This window comes from Loxodonta africana, chromosome 17 (assembly GCF_030014295.1).
Source record: "Loxodonta africana isolate mLoxAfr1 chromosome 17, mLoxAfr1.hap2, whole genome shotgun sequence".
In the NCBI taxonomy this organism is placed as follows: domain Eukaryota; kingdom Metazoa; phylum Chordata; class Mammalia; order Proboscidea; family Elephantidae; genus Loxodonta; species Loxodonta africana.
In genome coordinates, this window is record NC_087358.1 from 74,595,193 (window position 1) to 74,620,753 (window position 25,561).

The 25,561-nt window shown below is 38.4% G+C and overlaps 1 protein-coding gene across 3 annotated transcripts in view; it reads right to left on the reverse strand.

Moving 5' to 3' along the window:
* Positions 1-1,784: 1,784 nt before the first annotated feature.
* LOC100654034 (cytoskeleton-associated protein 2-like) overlaps positions 1,785-25,561 on the reverse strand; it is a 44,761-nt gene continuing 20,984 nt past the window's right edge. Inside the window, exons 1-8 of one of the 3 annotated variants that reach the window (XM_064270185.1) lie at positions 17,793-17,811; positions 15,861-15,937; positions 14,895-15,760; positions 14,227-14,431; positions 12,954-13,124; positions 10,986-11,055; positions 4,063-4,306; positions 1,785-3,685 (exon numbers count right to left, since the gene is read on the reverse strand). In XM_064270185.1, coding sequence (XP_064126255.1) covers positions 3,430-3,685; positions 4,063-4,306; positions 10,986-11,055; positions 12,954-13,124; positions 14,227-14,431; positions 14,895-15,760; positions 15,861-15,920 — 1,872 coding nt within the window. In that variant the 5' untranslated portion in view covers positions 15,921-15,937; positions 17,793-17,811 and the 3' untranslated portion in view covers positions 1,785-3,429. Of the gene's footprint in view, positions 3,686-4,062; positions 4,307-10,985; positions 11,056-12,953; positions 13,125-14,226; positions 14,432-14,894; positions 15,761-15,860; positions 15,938-17,792; positions 17,812-25,561 lie in introns of those variants that run through there. The other 2 variants (XM_023551354.2, XM_003412578.4) reach the window with 2 other exon arrangements.

Consider the following 25,561-nt stretch of genomic DNA (forward strand, 5'->3'; position numbering starts at 1 on the left):
TGAGAAAGCCTGAACTAGATTACCATCTCCCATCTCCTTGTAACATTACCTAATGGCTTTTCAGTCACTCCCTCACCTCTCACTTCACTGAACTTCACCTCCTTCTTTAGCAGCTGATTCCTAAGTCACAACATGGACTTTGAGATTGCCAAGAGCTGATCTACCTCTGCATTTTCAAACTCTATGGCCTCCTTCTCTCCACAACTGATCTTCTGCTGGCTTTCTTTCTCCCTTGCTCCTTCTGTACTTGTTCTCTGTTCATACCTCTAGTTCCTCAGTGCTCCCTTCTCCCCAATCATGATTGTGGGGTAAAGGACCTAGCTTTACCTCAGTGTTAAGGATTGAATTGTGTTCCCAAAAAATGTGTGTTGTAAAACTTAGCCTCTATGCTGTGGTTATAATCCCATTTGGGAATGGGTTGTTGTTCTGTTAATGAGACAGGATTACTGTAGGGGATATTCTGAGTCAATCTCTTTTGAGATATAGAAGAGATTAGAGGAGCAGAGACAGGGGAAGAGACATGCCGGACCACACAAAGATTGCCCAGAAGCAGAAGATCAGGAGAGATAAGGACATTCCTTCAGAGCCAACAGAGTGAAAGCCTTCCCCTAGAGCCGGCACCCTGAATTTGGATTTCTAGCCTCCTAAACTGTGAGAAAATAAATTTGTTTGTTAAAGCCACCCATTTGTGGTATTCCTGTTATAGCAGCACTAGATAACTAAGCCACTCAGCAAGGTAGCCATTGTCCTTGGCTCCAGAGAAACAACCTTTGGAGCAACTGGGGTGCCTTAGTTTGGAACTTTCAGGCCACACTTGAGAATTTGTGCTGTTAAGTAGGAGCTGGCTAAACCAGAAAATACTCCTCTGGGAGGCTGATATCCACTAGCCTCGCGAGCATCCTTTAGCCTGTCACGTAGGACTGGCTGATAAAATCTTCTTCATGGAGGTTCAGAGAGCTTCCTTGTTGATAATATTTGCTCTTGGGAGGGTAGTGCATCCCTTGGGACATGGAAGCTCCACATTGAAAATCCTCCCAGACCTTGCCCTATGCATGTCTTTGTATTCCTTTTGGTTGTAAAAAATTTGTAGTTGTAAGTGTTGTATACTCTCCATGAATTCTGCAAGTCATTCCAGATAATTACTGAACCCAGAGTAGTAGTAGGAGCTAGCAGGTCAGAAAGTAAGAGTGTCGTGTGGACTCCTGAACTTGCAGCTGACATCCTGAAGAGGTAGTGGGAAACCAGCCCCAAATTTGTGACCAGCAGGTCAGAAGGTTGGGGTGCTGTGTGGACTCCCAAACCTGCAGCTGGCATCTGCCTATGTGGCAGTCTGAAGGGTGGCTTCCTTATAACTTGTGAGCACTGATCTAGCTCCAGGTGGCGGGGGTCAGAAAGAGTGCCATGAGGGCAGCTGGTGACAAGGATGGAGAGGTGGGAATGGGAGGGCTGGATTCATGCTGATTCTTACCATGCAGGTCTATTGGACTTCAAAGCTCATACACTGGATCCCGTTCCTGGAGATATTTAGTTTGGAACAAACACAGGTTTAGAGACATAATAGCTGTTCTTAAGCATCTAAAAGAGGAGTTAGAACTATGGCTGTAAAAGCTCAAACTAGGACCATTTAGATTTTCCCTCAGTGAAGAAAGGAAAAAAACCCCAAAATACTCTAAGTAACTGCCTACACATAAAACAGTTTACCTCTTGGGTTATCTTTCACCGAGGCGTTTCAAGCTATGGAATATGGCCAACTGAACCACAGACCAGAGGTGAGAGGACATGCCAGATCAAAGTTTACTTCAAAATGGCATATTTTCGGTCTTTCATGGAAGATATAAAGAAATAAACTAAAGAACATAAGTTATTGTTTTTATTAAGATGAAAATAATTAGGTAAATTTTTAGGTAAATAGATTGATGATAGGAAATACACTATTAAGCACAGTTGTTTGAGCGTCAAAAACCTCAAGTCGAACCTCACCACAATGTATTTCAAAGGCAAGGTTCAAATTAACTCACTGTAATTTAACTGTATCTCATCTTTGTTGAAATGAAAGTCATTAGAACATCATGGTACATATATTTTAATTTATTGTATACAAACTAGGTATACTGTTAAAAAAGAATAAAAACCCTACTCTAGAACAAAATAGAACAAAGACAAGTGTTTTTACACAAATGAATGAACATAACTAAGACAAAGTATGTGATCCTCAACAACATTCATTCTGTGTACATAGTTCTAAAACGAACATTTAAAATTAAAAAAAAAAAATCACTTTTCTGAAACTGTAGAGTTGGTAGACAATGTACACGATGTAAGTATTACTTTAGGGCTACACAGAACAATTTTATTGGTGGTATGTATGTGTGGGAAAAAGAGAACTGTTTACTGTATATAACTGTCCTGTTCATGGGGACGTGATTTAATAGTGAAGTTATAGGTCTTTATACCACGTGGAAGAATGTATTAAAGAAGTATTAGTTATTTTAGAAATGTTACCTAAATTTTACTAATAGTATATGTCCCTTCCTTAACTCCTTTCCACAAGTCTATGAACTACACAAACTAAACTATGGAAGTTAAGATTTTGACATTTTAGATAGTGAAGTTACAAAAGGAACTAAAGAAAGGAACTCAGACTAGATTTAAAGTTCTGCTATCCACTAGGTTTGGTACCTTATCTTTCTTACCACAGAATACCATGTCTTAGAAATGGGGTCATTGAGTCAAGTACCCTTCTTGGTGACCTCAGTTGCCATCAGAAAGAAAGCGGCTACAGATGCAAACTCACTAGCACCAAGGAAAAGTGATTTGAAGAACCTATAGGCAGTCCAAGGGACACAAAGAACACAGCAGTCTGGGTAACAAGAATTTGGTGAAAAAGCAAGCTAAGTCTTACATGTCTTAATCATATTATATATTACAATTATTGATCCAGAACCATCAAGAAAAGAAAAAAAAGCCGGTATTCTATTAATGAGCAGGGAAGTACATCATAAATTTTAAAAATATGTCTATGCAAAATCATAAATTTTATCCAGAACACTTTATTTTCTAATGATACAGCATTACTGGAGTTACACTGAATGACTTACAATGTTTCTGTAATTTTAGACTCCTTAAAAGTAAAGTGAACAAGCTAACATTATGATGATACCTGTTGATAAGAAACACAGTGAACTAGCTGATAAACTTTATGCTAATCTTCAAGAAAAACTCAGTCTCTGTTGAGATTGACAAAGAAGGACTGGGATTCTGATGCATCAAAGGCAACTTCTGCTATAATACGAAAATCAGTAAAGCAGCTCACTGCCATGAATACTGAGAATACTTAGGTACCTGGCCAGCCCAGAACACAGAGAAACACAGAGCACAAACAAAACAAAGCACCCCAGAAATAATAAAGCCCCATTCCTTATTACAGCTTTATTTCTCCTGGGTTGTTTCGGTCTCTGTGTACATCGGGCACAGTGCTGCATTAGGACGGCACACAAAAGCATCAGTTTCACGTCCCAACTCTGCTAACTGTTCTAATGAAGACACACAAGGATAATGGTCTTTTAACATATCTGGCAATTTAGAAGTCTTGTCTTGAAGACGTCGAGAACGTCTCACTGGTGTTAGAAACTTGAGCTCTTTAAATATAGAATTTGTTTCATCAAACTGAATCTTCTTTTTTGCACTGAAAAAGAAAACACAAAATTATTCCTGAAGTTCAAAAACACATGTGAACACTTCTGCTTTCTACTTTTATGCTGTTTATCATACTATATCTTGTACGTTACAACCGTTTGATTGCTTGTCTTATAGAAAGGGAGAGATACTGCAAGATCCTGGAAGTGAGGAACTTACTTAGAGAAGAGGCACTGTTTAGAGAAGAGCAAAGTAAATGTAGAATTTAAAAGATGAAATGTCCCAACCACATTCCATTTGTTTGGAAACCTTTCTGTTATCAAATGGTAGTTCTAATCTGAAGCTAACTTAAAGATTTAAAAATACCACACTTATTATCCAAAAGCATAAAAATAAATCATAGCATGTTACATTTTAAAAGTTTACCTTTGCAAGTATGCCGTAGTAGATACATTATATTTAATCAAGCAACTCTCTCTGGTTTCTTTATCAGGAGTTTTAACATCATTGACTGGATCTTTTGTTTTGTCTTCATGCTCTTTTTCACAATCGTGAATTATCATACTTCTATGATGTTTATTTTCCATATTTGGTTTCCCTGGCTCTAGATCAGTACCTATGTCTTCCTGGGCTTGTTCCTTGGTTGCACTAGCCTCCTCAATATTTTCTCCTGTACAAAATACATTTAGAGATTAAAGTTTTGGTAGGTTTTTTTTTTTTATCTTGAACTGAACGGCTCACAATCAATTTTTTTTTATAATTTATTTTATTTCTGTTCTTGTTGAGAATATACAAGCAGAACGTACACCAATTCAACAATTCTTACACATACGATTCACTGATTATGTTCTTCAAGTTGTACAACCGTTCTCACCCTTCTTTTCTGATGTTTTGGCCAAATTTTAAGAACAAAATCGGAAGACATTAAGGCTATTCATAGTTGATCAAGATTGCAAAGCAAAAGGACCAAAGTGCCATCTCCTAAACATTACTTTTCCCAAGCAAACATTGATGCCAACTAATTAACAATTATTTACTGAGTATCTTCTACGTGCCAGGGATTATACATACAAATGTGAGAATGAAATCATCCCAGTCCTTAAGGAGCTCACAGTCAATGAAGAGATACTTTGAAAATAATTCATTATAAATGAGATAAATGCTGCAAGTGAGGTAAGAACAACAGGTTATAAGAATTATAAAAGAGAACAACTATTTTTGCTTGTGGGGAAGGAGGATGGCTAGGGAAGGTTCCACAAGTGATATTTAGTGAAAAATGAGTACTTGAGAATAGCAAGGACACTGCTGTTACAACACATAAAAGGAAATCATCTCTGAAGACAACATTAAAGGGCCAGTGTGTTCAGAACATAGGATAAGGAGCAAGGCAGGAGTGTGGGGAGGAGGTGGTGAGTTCAGTAGGTGGGCAGGTGCTGGGCAAGGAGCTTGATAAAAAAAATTACTGGAGAAATCACAATGAGATACCACTTCAGACCTACTAGAATGGCAATTATCAAACAAAAAAGAACAAGTGTTGACAAGGATGTGGAGAAATTGAAACCCTTGTGCATTGTTAGTAGGAATGTAAAATGGTGACCCAGCAATTCCACTCCTAGTATATACCCAACAGATTTGAAAACAGGAACTCAAACAGATGCTTGTATATCAATGTACACTATTCACGACAGCCAAAAGGATGAATGGATAAACAAAATGTAGTAGATACGTACAATGGAATACTATCCAGCCATAATGTGAAGTTCTGATACATGTCACTAAACACGTGAACCTTGAAAACATTATGTTAAGTAAAATCAGCCAGACACGAGAAGACAAATACATGAAATATCTACAATAAGCAAACTCACAGAGGCAGAAAACAGATTTCGTGGTGACACTGGACTAGGAAAGAGTAAATAAGGAGTTACTGCTTCATGGTTACAGAGTTTCTGTGTGGACTCATAAAAAGTTTTAGAAATAGATGTGATAGTTGTACAACTTCGTAATTCTAATTAATGCCACTGAATTGGATGTTCAAAATACCAGAAATGGTAAATTTTATATTTCACCACAAAAAAAAGGAATTCTGAGAAATTTTCACAGCCAAGAGGAAACTAAGAAAATATGATAACTACATGAAATGTGTTATCATAGATGGGATTCTGGAACAGGAAAAGGACATAAGTAAAACTAGTGATATTGAATAAATGGAGAGTTTAGTTAATAGTAATGAACTAATGTTGATTCCTTAGTTGTGACAAGGTGCCACAGTAACAGAAGATGTTAACAGTAGGGAAACTAGGCAAAGGGTATGTAGGACCTCTCTACAGTATCTCTTCAATTTTTCTGTGGGCCTAAAATTATGTAAAATTAAAAAAGAAGTATTTAGAAAGAAAAATCACTAGAGAGACAAGGAGATACACTTAGATTTGGTCATTGTAAAGGACGATCTGGAACGGAACCTAATGATCTGTGATGGTAAAAGAAGACAGAGCTGTTGTAATAGTCTAAGCAAGGTGGTAAAAGTGGGGATGGGAAGACATGCCCAATCTGAGAGATTCTGAAGTAGAAGAGCCAGAATTTAATGAAAAATGAATGTATATGTGCATCTGAATGAGTGTGCACATGTACTAGGGGCACACCTCCCAGAATTTCTTGCTTTAATGTCAGAGCAAGGTTTTATCTTTTTCTGTTCACTTCCTCCCCTTATTTGGGGAGAAGGATAATGGGTAGAGGCAACGATGAGAGAAAACAAGGAGTTCAAAAAAACCATGTTAGATTTTAAGTACTTGTGAGACATTCCAAGAAAATCCACTGGGCTGAAAAGATTTCTAGATTCAATTACTAGGTAATTAGAGATTTTACTAAGAGATGTTTCAGTTGTATGATGGCTAATTTTTTAATGAGTGGAAGCTGAAGTGGGGAGAGAGGGAATTCACTAATTCAACAAATATTCAAGCGTCTAATATATGCCAGCCACTGCATTAGTATTAGAAACCCTGGTGGCGTAGTGGTTAAGAGCTATGGCTGCTACCCAAAAGGCTGGCAGTTCAAATCCACTAGCCACTCCCTGAAAACTCTACAGAGCAGTTCTCCTCTGTCCTATAGGGTCGCTATGAGTCGGAATCGACTCAATAGCAATGGTTTGCTGTTTTGGTTGCATTAGTACCCGGGATACAATGGTGAAGAAGACTAGAGCAGACACTGTCCTGCCCATCGAGTTATAGGTCAAAAGACAAGACAGCTAAACAAACAATGAAATGTGTCAAGTACTGCACAGGGAAAAAACAGGGTACACGAAAGAGGTGCATCGAACCTAGTTAGGTGGGAGAGAGAGGTGAGTTTCAGGGAAAGCTACCCCAAGAAAACGACATCTAAAATGAGGTCTAAAGAATAAGTAGAAATTAGGTAAAGAGTGTAGGAGACTACCTGGAGAGACTGGGAAGCAACAGTATGACCCCTTCCAGAAAATGGAAAAAAAAAAAAAAAAAGTAGTCCAGGTAAGAGCTGTAGTTGATTTTGACTATAGTTAACGGCAGTGGCAATGAAGAGAAGTGGCTGGATTTCAAGAGATGTTTCCTAAAAAAAAAAAAAAAAATTTTTTTTTTTTTTTTTTAAGGAAGTCAATCTGACTGGACTTTGAATGGCTGGAGAATGAGATGGGAGGTGCAAAGAGAGAGGGAGTCAAAAACAACTCCAAGATGTCTGGGTTGGACGACTGCATAGCACCACTCACTGAGATAGGGAACCAAAAGAGGGATCAGGTTTAGGAGGAAATCATGTGTTCAGTTTTGAACAGGATGGGTTTGAGGTTCCTAAGAGACACTCGAGTTGTGCTTGTCTCTGTTATTATGTGTCTTACATTTCCCAAAGATATTGTTTACAAATAATTTGCTTTTTAAATTCATTAGAACGTATACATTTCAGAAAGCCTAGAGTTTATGAATAGTTTTTTTTTTTTTTTTACCCATATAAGGAGTAACAAGTATTCTACCTGGTAGAAAAGATTCCACTAACTAGTATTATTCTATTAAGGAATAAAAAGTTATAGAGCATAACTGAGTAAGATGTAACCAAAAAACCAAACCCACTGTCAAGTTGATTCTTACTCATAGCAACCTTATATGACAAAGTAGAACTGCCCCATAGGGTTTCCAAGGAGTGCCTGGTGGATTCAAACTGCCAACCTTCTGGTTAGCAGCCGAACCCTTAACCACTGTGACACCGGGGTTTCTGAGTAAGATGTAAGTGCTGGTTTTATCTTCACATATTTCTACAGCCAGTGAAAATCATGAGGAAAATGGCTCTTCTTTTTATATTTTATTTTTGTTGTTGAGAATATACACAGAACATACACCAATTCAGCAATTTCTACCTGTACAATTCAGTGACACTGATTACATTCTTCAAGTTGTGCAACCATTCTCACCCTCCTTTTTTGAGTTGTTCCTCCCCCATTAACATAAACTCACTGCCCCCTCTTATTTTTCAAGCTGCTGTTGTCAATCGATACCATACAGATAGTTCTTAAAAGAGCACAATGCTCAAGCAGACATTCTTTACTAGTTAAACTAAATGATAGTTTGGTTTTGAGTATACTTCAGGGGATATTATTGGTTTAAGGTTTAAAGATTACCTCAGGCAACAGTTTGAGGGATTTATCCAATTTCCACAGCTCCAGAAAGTCTGGATTCCATAAGAATTTGAAAATCTGTTCTCCATTTCCCCCCTTTTGATCAGGCTTCTTCTATAGAATCTCTGATCAAAATGTTCAGTAATGGTAGCCAGGTACCATCCAGTTCTTCTAGTCTCATGACAAAGGGGGCAGTTGTTCATGGAGGCAATTAGCCACACATTCCATATCTTGCTCCTATCCTCCTCACTCTCCTTGTTCCCCTGTTGCTCCAGGAGAACAGACACCAATTGTTATACCTTGGATAGCCACTTACAAGCTTTTTTGTTATTGTTATAAAACTATCACATAGCTTTTGGAAGACGGCTCTTATGAAATTCTTATTTCCACTTTCCTCTTTAGCACTTAAGGGAGAAGATCAGGTTATTTTTAAACCTCTGTTCCCCTTTTTTTTGTGGTAACTAGTCTATCCTGGTTTTCCTCTACATTACTAGTATGATCAGAACATATGCATGTTTCCTGGGGCATATTAACAGCCACCAAAAATGGAAATATTCCCTATTAGCTAAACACACTGACAATACAAGCACCACCTCCTCACAAAAAGATAATCCATTAGCATATTTACCTCACTGAACTGTTTTTTAATATTAAATGTAACAAAAAACTTATATAACATACTTAATTTAGAAATTCAGTGTGATCTTGAATTTTATTTAATGTTTCTAGATCTATAGATCTCTATATTTTAAGTTCATTTTCTGTACCATAAAAAATTAAAAAAAAAAAGTATACTCTGAAAACCAGTTTGGTAGCACCTATCAAGAGCCTTGAAGAATTCAAACTGTTTGACTTGTTGAAATTAATCAAAATAAAATAACCAGATACAAGCAAAGACAGTATATAATTGTTATTGTGTGCCACTGAGTTGATTTTGACTCATAGCGACCCTATACGACAGAGTAGAACTGCCCATAGGATTTCTCCAGGCTGTAATCTTTATGCAGATCAGCAGGTCTTTTCTTCGGAGCGGAGCTGCTGTTGGGTTCAAACCACTGACCTTTTGGTTAGCAGCCAGGTGTTTAACCACTGTGCCACAAGGGCTCCTCAGTATATAATACCCAAAAATCCCAGTGCCTTTGAGTCGATTCCGACTCATAGCGACCCTATAGGACGGAGTAGAACTGCCCCATAGAGTTTCCAAGGAGCGCCTGGCAGTACCCAAATATTTGCTGATTGGGTGATACATCGTTATTATAGCAAAAAAATTATAAACAATTCTAACTAGAAAAGAAATTAGGTTACATTTACGTGTACTGATTTCTTCCCACATTTAGTAATTACTATTAACACCTTGGGAAACCCTGGTGGTGTAGTGGCTAAGTGCTACGGCTGCTAACCAAAGGGTTGGCAGTTGAAATCTGCCAGGCGCTCCTTGGACCTTGAAGACTAAGGTGCCCCTAACCCAAGCCAGGGTGTGATCAATTCCCTCATATGCATGCGAAAGCTGGACAATGAATAAGGAAGACCAGAGAAGAACTGACACCTCTGAATTGTGGTGTTGGTGAAGAACACTGAATATACCATGGACTGCCAAAAGAATGAACAAATCTGTCTTGGAAGAAGTACAACCAGAATGCTCCACAGAAGCAAGGATGGTGAGACTACGTCTCATATACTTTGGACATGTCAGGAGGGTCCAGTCCCTGGAAAAAGACATCATGCTTGGCAAAGTAGAGGATCAGTAGAAAAAGAGGAAGACCTTCAAGGAGATGGATTGACACAGCTGCTGCAACAATGGGCTCAAGCATAACAACGGCTATAAGGGTGGCTCAGGCCTGGACAGTGTTCCGTTCTGCTGTACATGGGAGCGCCATGAGTCAGAACTGATTCAACAGCACCCAACAACAACAAAAACATTAACAACACCTAAAGTTTAAGGAACTTTCTATGAGCCACAGATTGTAATGCCTGCTTTATATACATTCTTTCCATTCAATGGTCCCAACAACCTTGAGGAACATATTAACCTTATCTTTGGTTTATAAAAAAAGGAAGGGGCTAAATCTCTTGCAAAAGGTCACAGTAATTGGCACAGGCTGTATCTGATTCTAAAGACCCCTAGTGATGCAGTGGTTAAAGCACCCGGGTGCAAACCCAAAGGTTGGCAGTTCAAACTCACCAGCCACTTCGAGGGAGAAAGATGTGGCAGTCTGCTTCCGTAAAGAATGACAGCCTTGGAAATCCTATGGGGCAGTTCCGCTCTGTCCTGCAGGTTCGCTATGAGTTAGAATTGACTGGACAGCAACGGGTTTGGTGTTTTTGGTTTTATATCTGATTCTAGGAAATGTTTCTACTTTCTGGGCCTGACAGCTAATGAATCTTATACCTTATTTCTATTTACTAGCCACAGTAAAGAGAATTCTTGAATAAGCTTCTCTACAGTCAACTGCCCCACTTTAATTTTTAAGACAGGAAATTGAGGCCTCAAAAGGTAAAGTAACTTTCACAGATAATGACAAATTTAGGTTTTGAACCAGATTCCCTACTTAAAAATTCTTCATACTACATAAATCCACTGTATCTTAAAGGTGGGTCAACACAAGTATAAGTAGCAAACTACGTATTTTAATAAAAGAGAGAAAAGAAAAAAACTAATTCAATAATTTAATAAAAATCACAATTCACTGGAAAGAAACCAAAGAAACAAACTTACCAAAATCAACTTTTTCTTGACTTTTCATTGTTAGAATATCTGCAATTGCATGTCGCATCTCTTCAATAGGCTTAATTTTTTTTTTAATGAAAAAAGCAAACCCATAAATTTCATATTCTCATACATTAACTAGATTTTCCAAGTTAAAAATATCAAAATCATGGTTAATTAAGACTTCATTTTTTAAAATAAGACAGTGGTTCTTTAACCATACTTCTCAGAACACTTATTTTGCCGTTAAAATTACAAAATGGCTGTCTTTCCCAATTGATAGAATAAAGATGAACTTAAGGGATAGAATTTCATAAGTTTAAAAAATTTCCCCATAATTTTTCTTAAACCTTTGTTAACTATTACTGCTTGCCTGATTAGGACAAAATAAAAGGACAAGTAGCAAATTACCATTCTTAAAACAAAAACCCAAACCTACTGCTGTAGATTCTATTCTGACTCAGCAACCCTATAAGACAGAGTAGAACTGCCCCATAGGATTCCAGGGCTATAATCTTTATGGATGCAGACAGCCACATCTTTCTCCCGAAGAAAGGCTGGTAAGTTAGCAGCCAAACACATTAACTACTGCATCACCAGGGCCCCTTAAATTACCATTCTTAATACCTATAAAGAAGTGATTATATTAAGTTTAATATCCCCTTTTCTCTACATTTAGGTCAATGGCTATATTTTTGTTTCAGGTGCTTTTAAATGCACCTCTGAATAGCTTAAGATTGACCAGCCCAGCATATTTCATTCATTCAGAAGTCTAAGTATCCATTATATAGCACACATTGTAAGCATTACTGTGCTCCTTTGAGCTACCATGCCTGCTAATGCAACATACTTAAGACATTATTAAAAAGGCAACTCTGGCTCATAGTCTTAGTTCCTGAACTTCTCACCCATGCTGCTTTCAATTTTCTTGGCCAATTTTGACCCTTATTTTCCCATTTCTGTTAGGGTGTTACATCTTTCTCTTTACACTATTGCTTTTTGTGTGCAGCCTTTGCACCAGTGAGGCCTCCAAATGACACTGCCCTAAGCTGCCTTGGTAATTTTCCCTGTAGGGTCAGTGTAGTAGGGATCTGACCCGTACTTCCAGGTGAGATCATGTCAGATGTAATTACCCTTCAGCATAGTGTTTTACATATAATAGCTAGCCATTGAGAGAATATATTTTAACTATTTGAATTTTGCTTCAGGTGAAAGTTCAAATAACATGTTGCCCTTGTTTAGACCACAATGAATACCTTTCTTAAGGAAAGGCTAAAAGGTAAAATTAAAAAAAAAAAATTCCATGCAAAGAATTTCCAAGAAAGAACACGTTTTTGAGAAACTTGTTCAAAAGGAAATACATTTCAGAAACATTTGCCCAAAAACAAGCAAACAAAAAAATTAACCAAACAGAAATCTCAGGATACGATTTATTCTATACTGAAGGATTTTTTGTACCAACAGGCTGGGAAGAGGGAGTAATTATGGCAACAAACTACCATGATGGCAATAACGTTAGAAAAATCGGTTTATTGTTATCTTCTACAGGTGTGCACAAAAGAACATACTCTGTGTTAATGTGAATACAGGGGTCAAGTGTACTCCTGAAGTGAAGGAAAGTTCTCTCACAAGCCATTAGTCGGTAACATTTTAGAAGTTAGTTTAACTCTGTTTGCTTTACAGTCGATAAGCACAATTTTAATATTAAAAACATTTCCCAACTAGAAAATGCACAGAAATGACATGTTGCCCTGAAACACTTCTCAGAGTAAGTTTTATTAAATTTACATTTCAGCTTATATCCACTTTCTACAGTCTGACTATCCCTAGTACACAGAAAGTTTTAGAAGGCTGAGAAACAGCTTTCCATTACTACTACGTACATAACCACAATTTTACCACATTACATTGTGAGGTGTTCATAAACAAGTCTGAACCATTTGCACTGTATTAAAGACACGGAACTTTTCATCTCACCTGAGCCCCTGCCAGGATGGCCTTCTCGTAGATGGTAATAATATGTTCAATAGGACTTGTGACAGGTTCAAGACGTGCAAGGCACACCCAATACTTAACAAGCTTTTTGGCATCTGGAATATTTTTAATCAGGTCATTCAGTGTGACCAATATTTCTTCTTTTGGGCATCCCTAAAGGAGCAAGAAATAAAGTATGTGATATCATTAGCCTATAAATTATGAAAAATTAATGATTAAGCTGACTAATCAAGATCAATGACAAAGATGGAAAAAGTTGATATAAAAATATTCACAAAAGTCTTCATTATTATCATTTTCCTTACTCCAAACTTATTTTGAATGGCTATGAAGAAGCCTATTACTCATGAGTATTCCAAACCAAACAAAACCTGTTGGCACTGAGTCGATTCCAACTCACAGTGACCCTATAGGACACCGTAGAGCTGCCCTACAGGGTTTGCAAGGCTACAATCTTTAAGGAAGCAGACTGCCACAACATTTTCCTGAGGAGTGGTTGATGGGTTTGAACTGAGGATCTTTTGGTTAGCAGCAAAGCTCTTAAGCCCTGCGGCACCAGGGCTCCTTCAAGAGTATTAGGTAGCAGAAAATAAAATACTAGTTTAGATACATGTTAGTAAAAAATGACTGTCATTTCACTTAGTTTTATTGTTTAACTCTTATATATTGGGGGATTCCATTTGTTAATTCATAATGACAGGAAAAAATACTTAATAAACATGTTTGAATGAATTGTTAAGAAATAGAAGCATCAGAGTTAAAAAAGCAAATTATTATCCACTTCAGGCTCACTCTGTATTAACATTTTAGAGGAATACACTATTTAAACTCAAATAAGAAGACTAATTATCCCTTTGATAAACTTATATGAACTCAGGGCAAAATGCAATCATTTAAAGGCTAAGTAAACCCCTGCCGTCAAGTTGATTCTGACTCATAGTGATCCTATAGGACATAGGGTTTCGAAGGCTGTAATCCTTACAGAAGCAGGCTGTCCCATCTTTCCTCGCTGAACGGCTAGTGGGTTTAAACCTCTGACCTTCTAGTTGGCAGCTAAGTGCTTAACCACTGTGCCACCAGGGCTCTTTCAGTTAAAGGCAAATGAGGAACAATCTCACAATTAATGTTAAGTCACCATAACATCCTTGACATAACTTGGTCAAAAAGAATGACAAGGGAATTTAATTAGATAATGTTGACAAAGGTAATTTGCAAACTATAAATGCTACACAAATATAAGATAAAGACAATATACCTCATTAATCAGGTTCAGGCATTCAGAAAATGTCTTGTTTACTTTTTCAGTAAATAATCTTTGTTCATCTTCTTCTGCCATGGTAGTCCAGAAGGACCCAGCAGGTTTTTCATTTTGCCCTGCAGCCTCAGGCTGGGTATCTCCTGAGCCAGGAGGCCTTTTCAGCACTCTTCCTTTGCCAGCTTTCCACTCAGTCAGACGAGCTCTGCAGTTAGAAGCAGCATATAAACATTACTATGATGCTGATGACAGAGCTCTGTCAAATAAAGAAAAAGCTAAAAAATGCTTCAGGTCTTTAGTTTCACACTGGTGGCACACACATAGTTCACAAACCTCAAGAAAAAGAAACACTGAACATATTAAAGTCAATGACATGCTTAAAGACCCCCAAGAATGCATTTTTAATTGGAGTTTATAAAATATTTTCCAATTATTACTGGGCATTTTAACTTAGATTAGAAAAACCAACTTAATAAAACATACCCAAAAACAGTAACTTTTAGGTCCTATAATTTTACAATATACATTTACTTAGATTTATCTCACATAACAGAAGAGATTGCACAGAAGAAAATTCTAATACGCTCAAGGAAATAACAAACCAAATTCACAAATACTACCCTATTGAAAATTAAGGTAATAAAATGAAGAAAATTCCATCTACTCACTTTCTCTGTTCTGCGGTTTCTTTGGGCTGACCCGATCTACTACCAACACTTGCCTTTGCTATAGTATGTCTTCGCTGGCCGATGGTTTCCGACTCTTCTATCAGTCTGGTATTAGAGGATGAAGCAGGCCTGGCTACAATTTCAGATGCTATGCTTCTTGATCGTGCCTCATTTCTTTTTATGTCCTGAGCAGAACTGGTTTTGACACTAGATAAATCTGTTTTTAATTGAGTCTGTTCTTTTCTATGAGGTCCTTTCCGAATTGTAACATTGGCAGGGGTTCTACTGATGCCTTGTTTCACCTTGTCCTGAGTATTATCGTGGTGGTTTCTAATAGGAGCTCGCACAAGTTGTCTGCTCTGAGATCCAGTGCTCACGATTTTAGTGGTAGTAGTCATATTTGAGGCTCTATCACTTTTCACTGTTACGCTGCTGGCGCTCATGGGCCGAGGCTTGGTGGCATTAGAGATCAGAGCTGAAGGTTTCTTGTTTGCTGCTGAACTCTCAGCCTTGACTTGTAGAGGTTTTCTGAATGAATTAATCTTAGACTCAACAACTTTCCCACGATAAAATCCAAGCACAGTTTTCTTGGGAACATTAATATCTTGCTTTGGTTTTTCTGTAAGCATTAGTTTCTCTTTACTATTTCTTTTAAGGTGAAATGTCTGGTTAAGTGACATATGTTGAATTTGGGAATTGTCTTTAATTAGTGGAAACGTTAGAGGTTGATTATTCTCCTCACAATTATATGTATCAATTGCTATAGTTGAATTGGTTAATTCATTAGGTTTTAAAGGAATACAATTTTTTTCCATCATTTTATTATTTTTGCTCCATGTAGGTCTATTGGCATTTTCTTTATCAGCCTAAAAGAGTTAAGAAAAATCAGTATTTCAAAACTTATTTCTAACAGATTTTAAGAAAGAGGAAAAAGGACTGTTTGTAAGTGCTATGTCTGTATCTTACCATTTTTGTTTTAGGTTTCAGAATGTTTGTCCCTTCTCGGACCTGGTGCTCAGATGTCATCACTCTCGTCTCCACTACTTAAAAACATAAAAAATAAAATTATCCCTGTACCATTAAGGTTTCTTTTGGGGTGGGGAGGGGGAGATGGAGGAAGATTAACAGTTAACTCTTACTTCGTAATTTTAAGTTTTACATTCAGGCAAGAACTGAGCTGAGATTTATTAGTCCTAAGCAACATTTTTCTGTACTACAGTGTGATTTCATAGTGTGAACAGGACAGATGCGAAACACAAAGAAGAGTCTTATAAAAGTCTTAACACCTTCCCCATAGATATGTAAACATATGATGATCTCATTCCAAACCATTCTTCTCTAGTCATTCAAACCGGTCTTCAAAAACCTTTACTAAGCAACACCATTTTGGGTTAGTTTTAAGTACTTAGTAACAGACTTACACTGAAAAATCTTTAAAAATAGCCCTCGCAGCCTGACAGAGAGGGGAGAAACCCTGAGAACATGGCCCCCGGACACGCTTTCAGCTCAGTGATGAGGTCACTTCTCAGGTTCACCCTTCAGCAAAGATTGAACAGGGTCATGGAACAAAACAAGACTAAAGGGGTGTACCAGCCCTGGGGCAGGGACTGGAAGGCAGGAGGGAACAGGAAAGCTGGTAATAGGGAACCCAGGGTTGAGAAAGGAGAGTGTTGCCATGTGCTGGGGTTGTGAACCAATGTCACGGAACAATGGATGTGCTAACTGATGAGAAACTAGTTCGTTCTGTACACCTTCATCTAAAGTACAATAAAAAGATATTAAAAAAAGAAGAAAAAAAAAGGAATTCATCATAAGTAAATTTCTTTGTGAAACTACATCCTAACTTCAATTTTTTTTATTATGTAGCAAATTCTCATTGTTATCTGTCTTCAACTATTACGAATCATTTTCACTTTTTTTTTGAATAGTTGAAAAGCATTTTGTAAATGAATAAATTCAGAAACCCAAAATTTACTATACACATGCTCAGAGCTTAATTTACATGGAGCACGTGGACCCTTAGTTTCTAGGTGGCTAAGGGGCACTGCATTTAGGATATTTATCCAAAGCAAATGCTTCCTCAAGAATTTGTCCCAAAGTCCTTTTTACAGGTATAGATTGGTTAGTATAGGCCATGAGAATCTCTTAGCAGGTGATTATACTAAGAGTTGTTACTATGTTTCAGGAAAAAAGGTTAGAAGACAAGAGAGAAGGGCAGTTCGTAGCTCAAGAACAAAAGAAAAGTTATCTTCAGAAGGGGGCCTCTCTCATATAGACTCTTCATATGTCTCATACCTAGAATATGAGATTTTTTTTTTCCTGCTCACCGAACTCTTTCAAGAACCCGGTTTCTTCAATCTAGGAAAATTTCAACTTTTATTTTTCAAATATTGCTTCCTCTCTTTTCTCTCCTCTTGGAGTTATCCATGATGATGACTTCTCCATACCTGATACCTGACTTACTCTCACAGACTTTCCATTCCTCTGTGCTGTGCTCTGGGAGAATTCCCAGGCTTGATCCTACAGGTCAGCAATTTGTTCTTCAGCTGGTCCACTGCGCTATTCAGATATACAGAGATTTTCATTTTAACAACTATATTTTTCATTCCTCAGATGTCTAATTGATTCTTTCATAACTACCACCTGCTCCTGGCTTATGGATAGAATAGTATCCCTTGGCTCTTTGCAGATACTGAAAAATCCACTTCTTCTGATATACATTCTTCTGACTGCTTAGTTTGTTACTTCTCTTTCATTGGGGTTGGCTTTTCGCAAATGTTTGGATAGTCTTGACTGCATACTGACCATATTTGTACAAATCTAAAATCGATTAATGGTAACAAGTACTGTTATTTTTCATAGATTAAAAGAGAAAAGCACACTGTTATTTATACATACCATTGATTATAAGAGAGATCCCAAGTTCAGAGATGCTACAATGTGAAAAAATATACATCTTAAAATCAACAAAATTGGTTATCTTTAGAGTTGATAATTTTGGTTGTACTGCTTTTCATATCTGTGTGCTCAGTCTTGCTGGGGGGGGCAGAATTGATGGCATAGTTTGTACTGTACATTTTGAATGATAGAGAAGGAGGCTCAAAATGTACCACTAAACAGGGTATCTTTGTAGCTAGCTATCTTCTGAGTGTGGGTGCTTCTTGTTCCTCTCAGATATTACCCTTCACCCAGAGCATAGCAATGTCTCCTACATTTACTACCGGGGGCAAATACCTCTCTTGCTACTGTCTGGCTCACTGTTTTGGTATAGGGTGGAAGGAGATGATGCTCAGGGTCAAACTACCAGGCTGCTCCCATGTGGTACCTCAAGTAATTAGGCCCCCTACTGACCTCATAATTCTATACTTCTGGACTAACAGCATACTGTGATGCTATATCACTGAGAAAATCAGGAATGATCTTAAGAATTAGCTTATCTTTCCTCCACCAAAGTCTATCAGCCTGTTTCCACATCCATATATACTGCCCTTCCTCCTGTTCTAAAGGATAAACTGATGCTTTGCTGATCTAGGGCCAAACTCTCCACCTCTGCTCTCCATTCCATTCCCTCCTACACACTCAGAAACTTTGCTCCGGGGATTACTGCTCATCCTTCTGCATCATTAACTTGTCTCATATGGGGCCACTGCCATCAGCGTACAAACACTATGTTTATGTCTCCTCTTAAAAGCCTTAAACCTCACATTTCCTTTCACCTATAACCTAATTTGTCTTTTTCTTTATACCAAAACTACTCAAAAAGAGATTATCTGGGGGGCGGAGCCAAGATGGCGGACTAGGCAGACGTTACCTCGGATCCCTCTTACAACAAAGACACGGAAAAACAAGTGAATCGATCACATACATAACAATCTACGAACCCTGAACAACAAACACGGATTTAGAGACGGAGAACGAACTAATACGGGGAAGCAGCGATAGTTTACAGAGCCTGGAGCCAGCGTACCAGTCAGGTACGGCACAAGCACAGAGACCTGCTCCACCCCCCTGAACTAACCCCGGGAGGGGGACCAGCCGGTTCCACGGGCGGCGTGGGACGCAGCCGGTAGGAGAAGTCCCCGGGAGGCAGTGACTGATCTTGGAGCAGAAAGAGCAGCATCCGAGCCGGGGAACCGTCCCGCAGGGATTTGGACTGCTCGCAGGTACGCCATAAACACGGAGAGTTGCTCCACCCCCTGAACTAACCCCGGGAAGAGGACCAGCCGGGTCGCGCGGGCGGCGTGGGACGCAGCCGGTAGGAGAAGTCCCCGGGAGGCAGCGACTGGTATTGGAGTGGGGAGAACAGCGTTCCAGCCGGGACACTTGGTCGCGGCACAAGCACGGGGAGCTACTCCACCCATCTGAACTAACCCCGGGAGGGGGCCCACCTGGTTCACGGGGGCGGCACGGCCACGCGGCTGGTGGGACGAGAAGTCCCCGGGAGGCAGCGACTGATTTTGGAGTTGAGAGTGCACCGTCCCAGTAGGGGAGCCTTGACGCTGGGCGTGGGGCTGGAAGCGGAGGATCTGACCGTGACTCCAGCGGGCCAGACCCCCTGGGGGCAATCTCCACACAGCCAGCACACATAGGCGACGCGCCCGCGGGAATCTCAGATATAACAGTCATTCCAAGCAAGATAAGCAACTCTGGCTATATTCTGAGGTGCTACTCTCCTATCTCTCTGTTCCCTCCCCCACCCTCCCCAGGCGGCTTCATTAACATCTGAATAGCCTGAGCCAGAGGGAGAACTCTGATAGGGATCTGACTGCAGTTTTTTTTTAGCGGATTTTCTGGAAAAACTAGTTTCCCAGTGATGGCTCGGAGACGACAATCCATATCAAACCACTTAAAGAAGCAGACCGTGACAGCTTCTCCAACCCCCCAAACAAAAGATTCAAAATCTTTCCCAAATGAAGATACAATTTTGGAATTATCAGATACAGAATATAAAAAACTAATTTACAGAATGCTTAATGATATCACAAATGAAATTAGGATATCTGCAGAAAAAGCCAAGGAACACACTGATAAAACTGTTGAAGAACTCAAAAAGATTATTCAAGAACATACTGGAAAAATTAATAAGTTGCAAGAATCCATAGAGAGACAACATGTAGAAATCCAAAAGATTAACAATAAAATAACAGAATTAGACAACACACTAGGAAGTCAGAGGAGCAGACTCGAGCAATTAGAATGCAGACTGGGACATCTGGAGGACCAGGGAATCAACACCAACATAGCTGAAAAAAAATCAGATAAAAGAATTTAAAAAAATGAAGAAACCCTAAGAATTATGTGGGACTCTATCAAGAAGGATAACCTGCGGGTGATTGGAGTCCCAGAACAGGGAGGGGGGACAGAAAACACAGAGAAAATAGTTGAAGAACTTCTGACAGAAAACTTCCCTGACATCATGAAAGACGAAAGGATATCTATCCAAGATGCTCATCGAACCCTATTTAAGATTGATACAAAAAGAAAAACACCAAGACATATTATCATCAAACTCACCAAAACCAAAGATAAACAGAAAATTTTAAAAGCAGCCAGGGAGAAAAGAAAGGTTTCCTTCAAGGGAGAATCAATAAGAATATGTTCTGACTACTCAGCAGAAACCATGCAGGCAAGAAGGGAATGGGACGACATATACAGAACACTGAAGGAGAAAAACTGCCAACCAAGGATCATATATCCAGCAAAACTCTCTCTGAAATATGAAGGCGAAATTAAGATATTTACAGACAAACACAAGTTTAGAGAATTTGCAAAAACCAAACCAAAGCTACAAGAAATACTAAAGGATATTGTTTGGTCACAGAACCAATAATATCAGATATCAGCACAACACAAGGTCACAAAACAGAACGTCCTGATATCAACTCAAATAGGGAAATCACAAAAACAAACAAATTAAGATTAATTAAAAAAAAAAAATACACATAACAGGGAATTATGGAAGTCAATAGGTAAAAGATCACAATAATCAAAAAGAGGGACTAAATACAGGAGGCATTGAACTGCCATATGGAGAGTGATACAAGGCGATATAGAACAATACAAGTTAGGTTTTTACTTAGAAAAATAGGGGTATATAATGAGGTAACCACAAAAAGGCATAACAACTCTATAACTCAAGACAAAAACCAAGAAAAACGTAACGACTCAACTAACATAAAGTCAAACACTATGAAAATGAGGATCTCACAATTTACTAAGAAAAACGCCTCAGCACAAAAAAGTGTGTGGAAAAATGAAATTGTCAACAACACACATAAAAAGGCATCAAAATGACAGCACTAAAAATTTATTTATCTATAATTACCCTGAATGTAAATGGACTAAATGCACCAATAAAGAGACAGAGAGTCACAGACTGGATAAAGAAACACGATCCATCTATATGCTGCCTACAAGAGACACACCTTAGACTTAGAGACACAAACAAACTAAAACTCAAAGGATGGAAAAAAGTATATCAAGCAAACAATAAGCAAAAAAGAAGAGGAGTAGCAATATTAATTTCTGACAAAATAGACTTTAGACTTAAATCCACCACAAAGGATAAAGAAGGACACTATATAATGATAAAAGGGACAATTGATCAGGAAGACATAACCATATTAAATATTTACGCACCCAATGACAGGGCTGCAAGATACATAAATCAAATTTTAACAGAACTGAAAAGCGAGATAGATACCTCCACAATTATAGTAGGAGACTTCAACACACCACTTTCGGAGAAGGACAGGACATCCAGTAAGAAGCTAAACAGAGACACGGAAGATCTAATTACAACAATCAACCAACTTGACCTCATTGACTTATACAGAACTCTCCACCCAACTGCTGCAAAATATACTTTTTTTTCTAGCGCACATGGAACATTCTCTAGAATAGACCACATATTAGGTCATAAAACAAACCTTTGCAGAGTCCAAAACATCGAAATATTACAAAGCATCTTCTCAGACCACAAGGCAATAAAACTAGAGATCAATAACAGAAAAACGAGGGAAAAGAAATCAAATACTTGGAAAATGAACAATACCCTCCTGAAAAAAGACTGGGTTATAGAAGACATCAAGGAGGGAATAAGGAAATTCATAGAAAGCAACGAGAATGAAAATACTTCCTATCAAAACCTCTGGGACACAGCAAAAGCAGTGCTCAGAGGCCAATTTATATCAATAAATGCACACATTCAAAAAGAAGAAAGAGCCAAAATCAGAGAACTGTCCCTACAACTTGAACAAATAGAAAGTGAGCAACAAAAGAATCCATCAGGCTCCAGAAGAAAACAAATAATAAAAATTAGAGCTGAACTAAATGAATTAGAGAACAGAAAAACAATCGAAAGAATTAACAAAGCCAAAAGCTGGTTCTTTGAAACAATTAACAAAATTGATAAACCATTGGCTAGACTGACTAAAGAAATACAGGAAAGGAAACAAATAACCCGAATAAGAAATGAGAAGGACCACATCACAACAGAACCAAATGAAATTAAAAGAATCATATCAGATTATTATGAAAAATTGTACTCTAACAAATTTGAAAACCTAGAAGAAATGGATGAATTCCTGGAAAAACACTGCCTACCTAAACTAACACATTCAGAAGTAGAACAACTAAATAGACCCATAACAAAAAAAGAGATTGAAACGGTAATCAAAAAACTCCCAACAAAAAAAAGTCCTGGCCCGGACGGCTTCACTGCAGAGTTCTACCAAATTTTCAGAGAAGAGTTAACACCACTACTACTAAAGGTATTCCAAAGCATAGAAAATGACGGAATACTACCCAACTCATTCTATGAAGCCACCATCTCCCTGATACCAAAACCAGGTAAAGACATTACAAAAAAAGAAAATTATAGACCTATATCCCTCATGAACATTGATGCAAAAATCCTCAACAAAATTCTAGCCAATAGAATCCAACGACACATCAAAAAAATAATTCACCCTGATCAAGTGGGATTTATACCAGGTATGCAAGGCTGGTTTAATATCAGAAAAACCATTAATGTAATCCATCACATAAATAAAACAAAAGACAAAAACCACATGATCTTATCAATTGATGCAGAAAAGGCATTTGACAAAGTCCAACACCCATTCATGATAAAAACTCTTACCAAAATAGGAATTGAAGGAAAATTCCTCAACATAATAAAGGGCATCTATGCAAAGCCAACAGCCAATATCACTCTAAATGGACAGAACCTGAAAGCATTTCCCTTGAGAACGGGAACCAGACAAGGATGCCCTTTATCACCACTCTTATTCAACATCGTGTTGGAAGTCTTAGCCAGGGCAATCAGGCTAGACAAAGAAATAAAAGGTATCCAGATTGGCAAGGAAGAAGTAAAGTTATCACTATTTGCAGATGACATGATTATATACACAGAAAACCCTAAGGAATCCTCCAGAAAACTACTGAAACTAATAGAAGAGTTTGGCAGAGTCTCAGGTTATAAAATAAACATACAAAAATCACTTGGATTCCTCTACATCAACAAAAAGAACACCGAAGAGGAAATAACCAAATCAATACCATTCACAGTAGCCCCCAAGAAGATAAGATACTTAGGAATAAATCTTACCAAGGATGTAAAAGACCTATACAAAGAAAACTACAAAGCTCTACTACAAGAAATTCAAAAGGACATACTTAAGTGGAAAAACATACCTTGCTCATGGATAGGAAGACTTAACATAGTAAAAATGTCTATTCTACCAAAAGCTATCTATACATTTAACGCACTTCCGATCCAAATTCCAATGTCATATTTTAAGGGGATAGAGAAACAAATCACCAATTTCATATGGAAGGGAAAGAAGCCCCGGATAAGCAAAGCACTACTGAAAAAGAAGAAGAAAGTGGGAGGCCTCACCTTACCTGACTTCAGAACCTATTATACAGCCACAGTAGTCAAAACAGCCTGGTATTGGTACAACAACAGACACATAGACCAATGGAACAGAATTGAGAACCCAGACATAGATCCATCCACGTATGAGCAGCTGATATTTGACAAAGGACCTGTGTCAATTAACTGGGGAAAAGACAGCCTTTTTAACAAATGGTGCTGGCATAACTGGATATCCATTTGCAAAAAAATGAAACAGGACCCATACCTCACACCATGCACAAAAACTAACTCCAAGTGGATCAAAGACCTAAACATAAAGACTAAAACGATAAAGATCATGGAAGAAAAAATTGGGACAACCCTAGGAGCCCTAATACAAGGTATAAACAGAATACAAAACATTACCAAAAATGATGAAGAGAAACCCGATAACTGGGAGCTCCTAAAAATCAAACACCTATGCTCATCTAAAGACTTCACCAAAAGAGTAAAAAGACCACCTACAGATTGGGAAAGAATTTTCAGCTATGACATCTCCGACCAGCGCCTGATCTCTAAAATCTACATGATTCTGTCAAAACTCAACCACAAAAAGACAAACAACCCAATCAAGAAGTGGGCAAAGGATATGAACACACATTTCTCTAAAGAAGATATTCAGGCAGCCAACAGATACATGAGAAAATGCTCTCGATCATTAGCCATTAGAGAAATGCAAATTAAAACTACGATGAGATTCCATCTCACACCAGCAAGGCTGGCATTAATCCAAAAAACACAAAATAATAAATGTTGGAGAGGCTGCGGAGAGATTGGAACTCTCATACACTGCTGGTGGGAATGTAAAATGGTACAACCACTTTGGAAATCTATCTGGCGTTATCTTAAACAGTTAGAAATAGAACTACCATACAACCCAGAAATCCCACTCCTAGGAATATACCCTAGAGATACAAGAGCCTTCATACAAACAGATATATGCACACCCATGTTTATTGCAGCTCTGTTTACAATAGCAAAAAGTTGGAAGCAACCAAGGTGTCCATCAACGGATGAATGGTTAAATAAATTGTGGTATATTCACACAATGGAGTACTACGCATCGATAAAGAACAGTGACGAGTCTCTGAAACATTTCATAACATGGAGGAACCTGGAAGGCATTATGCTGAGCGAAATTAGTCAGAGGCAAAAGGACAAATATTGTATAAGACCACTATTATAAGATCTTGAGAAACAGTAAACCTGAGAAGAACACATACTTTTGTGGTTACGAGGGGGGGAGGGAGGGAGGGTGGGAGAGGGTTTTTTTATTGATTAATCAGTAGATAAGAACTGCTTTAGGTGAAGGGAAAGACAACACTCAATACATGGAAGGTCAGCTCAATTGGACTGGACCAAAAGCAAAGAAGTTTCCGGGATAAAATGAATGCTTCAAAGGTCAGCGGAGCAAGCGCGGGGGTCTGGGGAGCATGGTTTGCGGGGACTTCTAAGTCAATTGGCAAAATAATTCTATTATGAAATCATTCTGCATCCCACTTTGAAATGTGGCGTCTGGGGTCTTAAATGCTAACAAGCAGCCATCTAAGATGCAGCAATTGGTCTCAACCCACCTGGAGCAAAGAAAAATGAAAAACACCAAGCCCACATGACAACTAAGAGCCCAAGAGACAGAAAGGGCCGCATGAACCAGAGACCTACATCATCCTGAGACCAGAAGAACTAGTTGGTGCCCGGCCACAATTGATGACTGCCCTGACAGGGAGCTCAGCAGAGGACCCCTGAG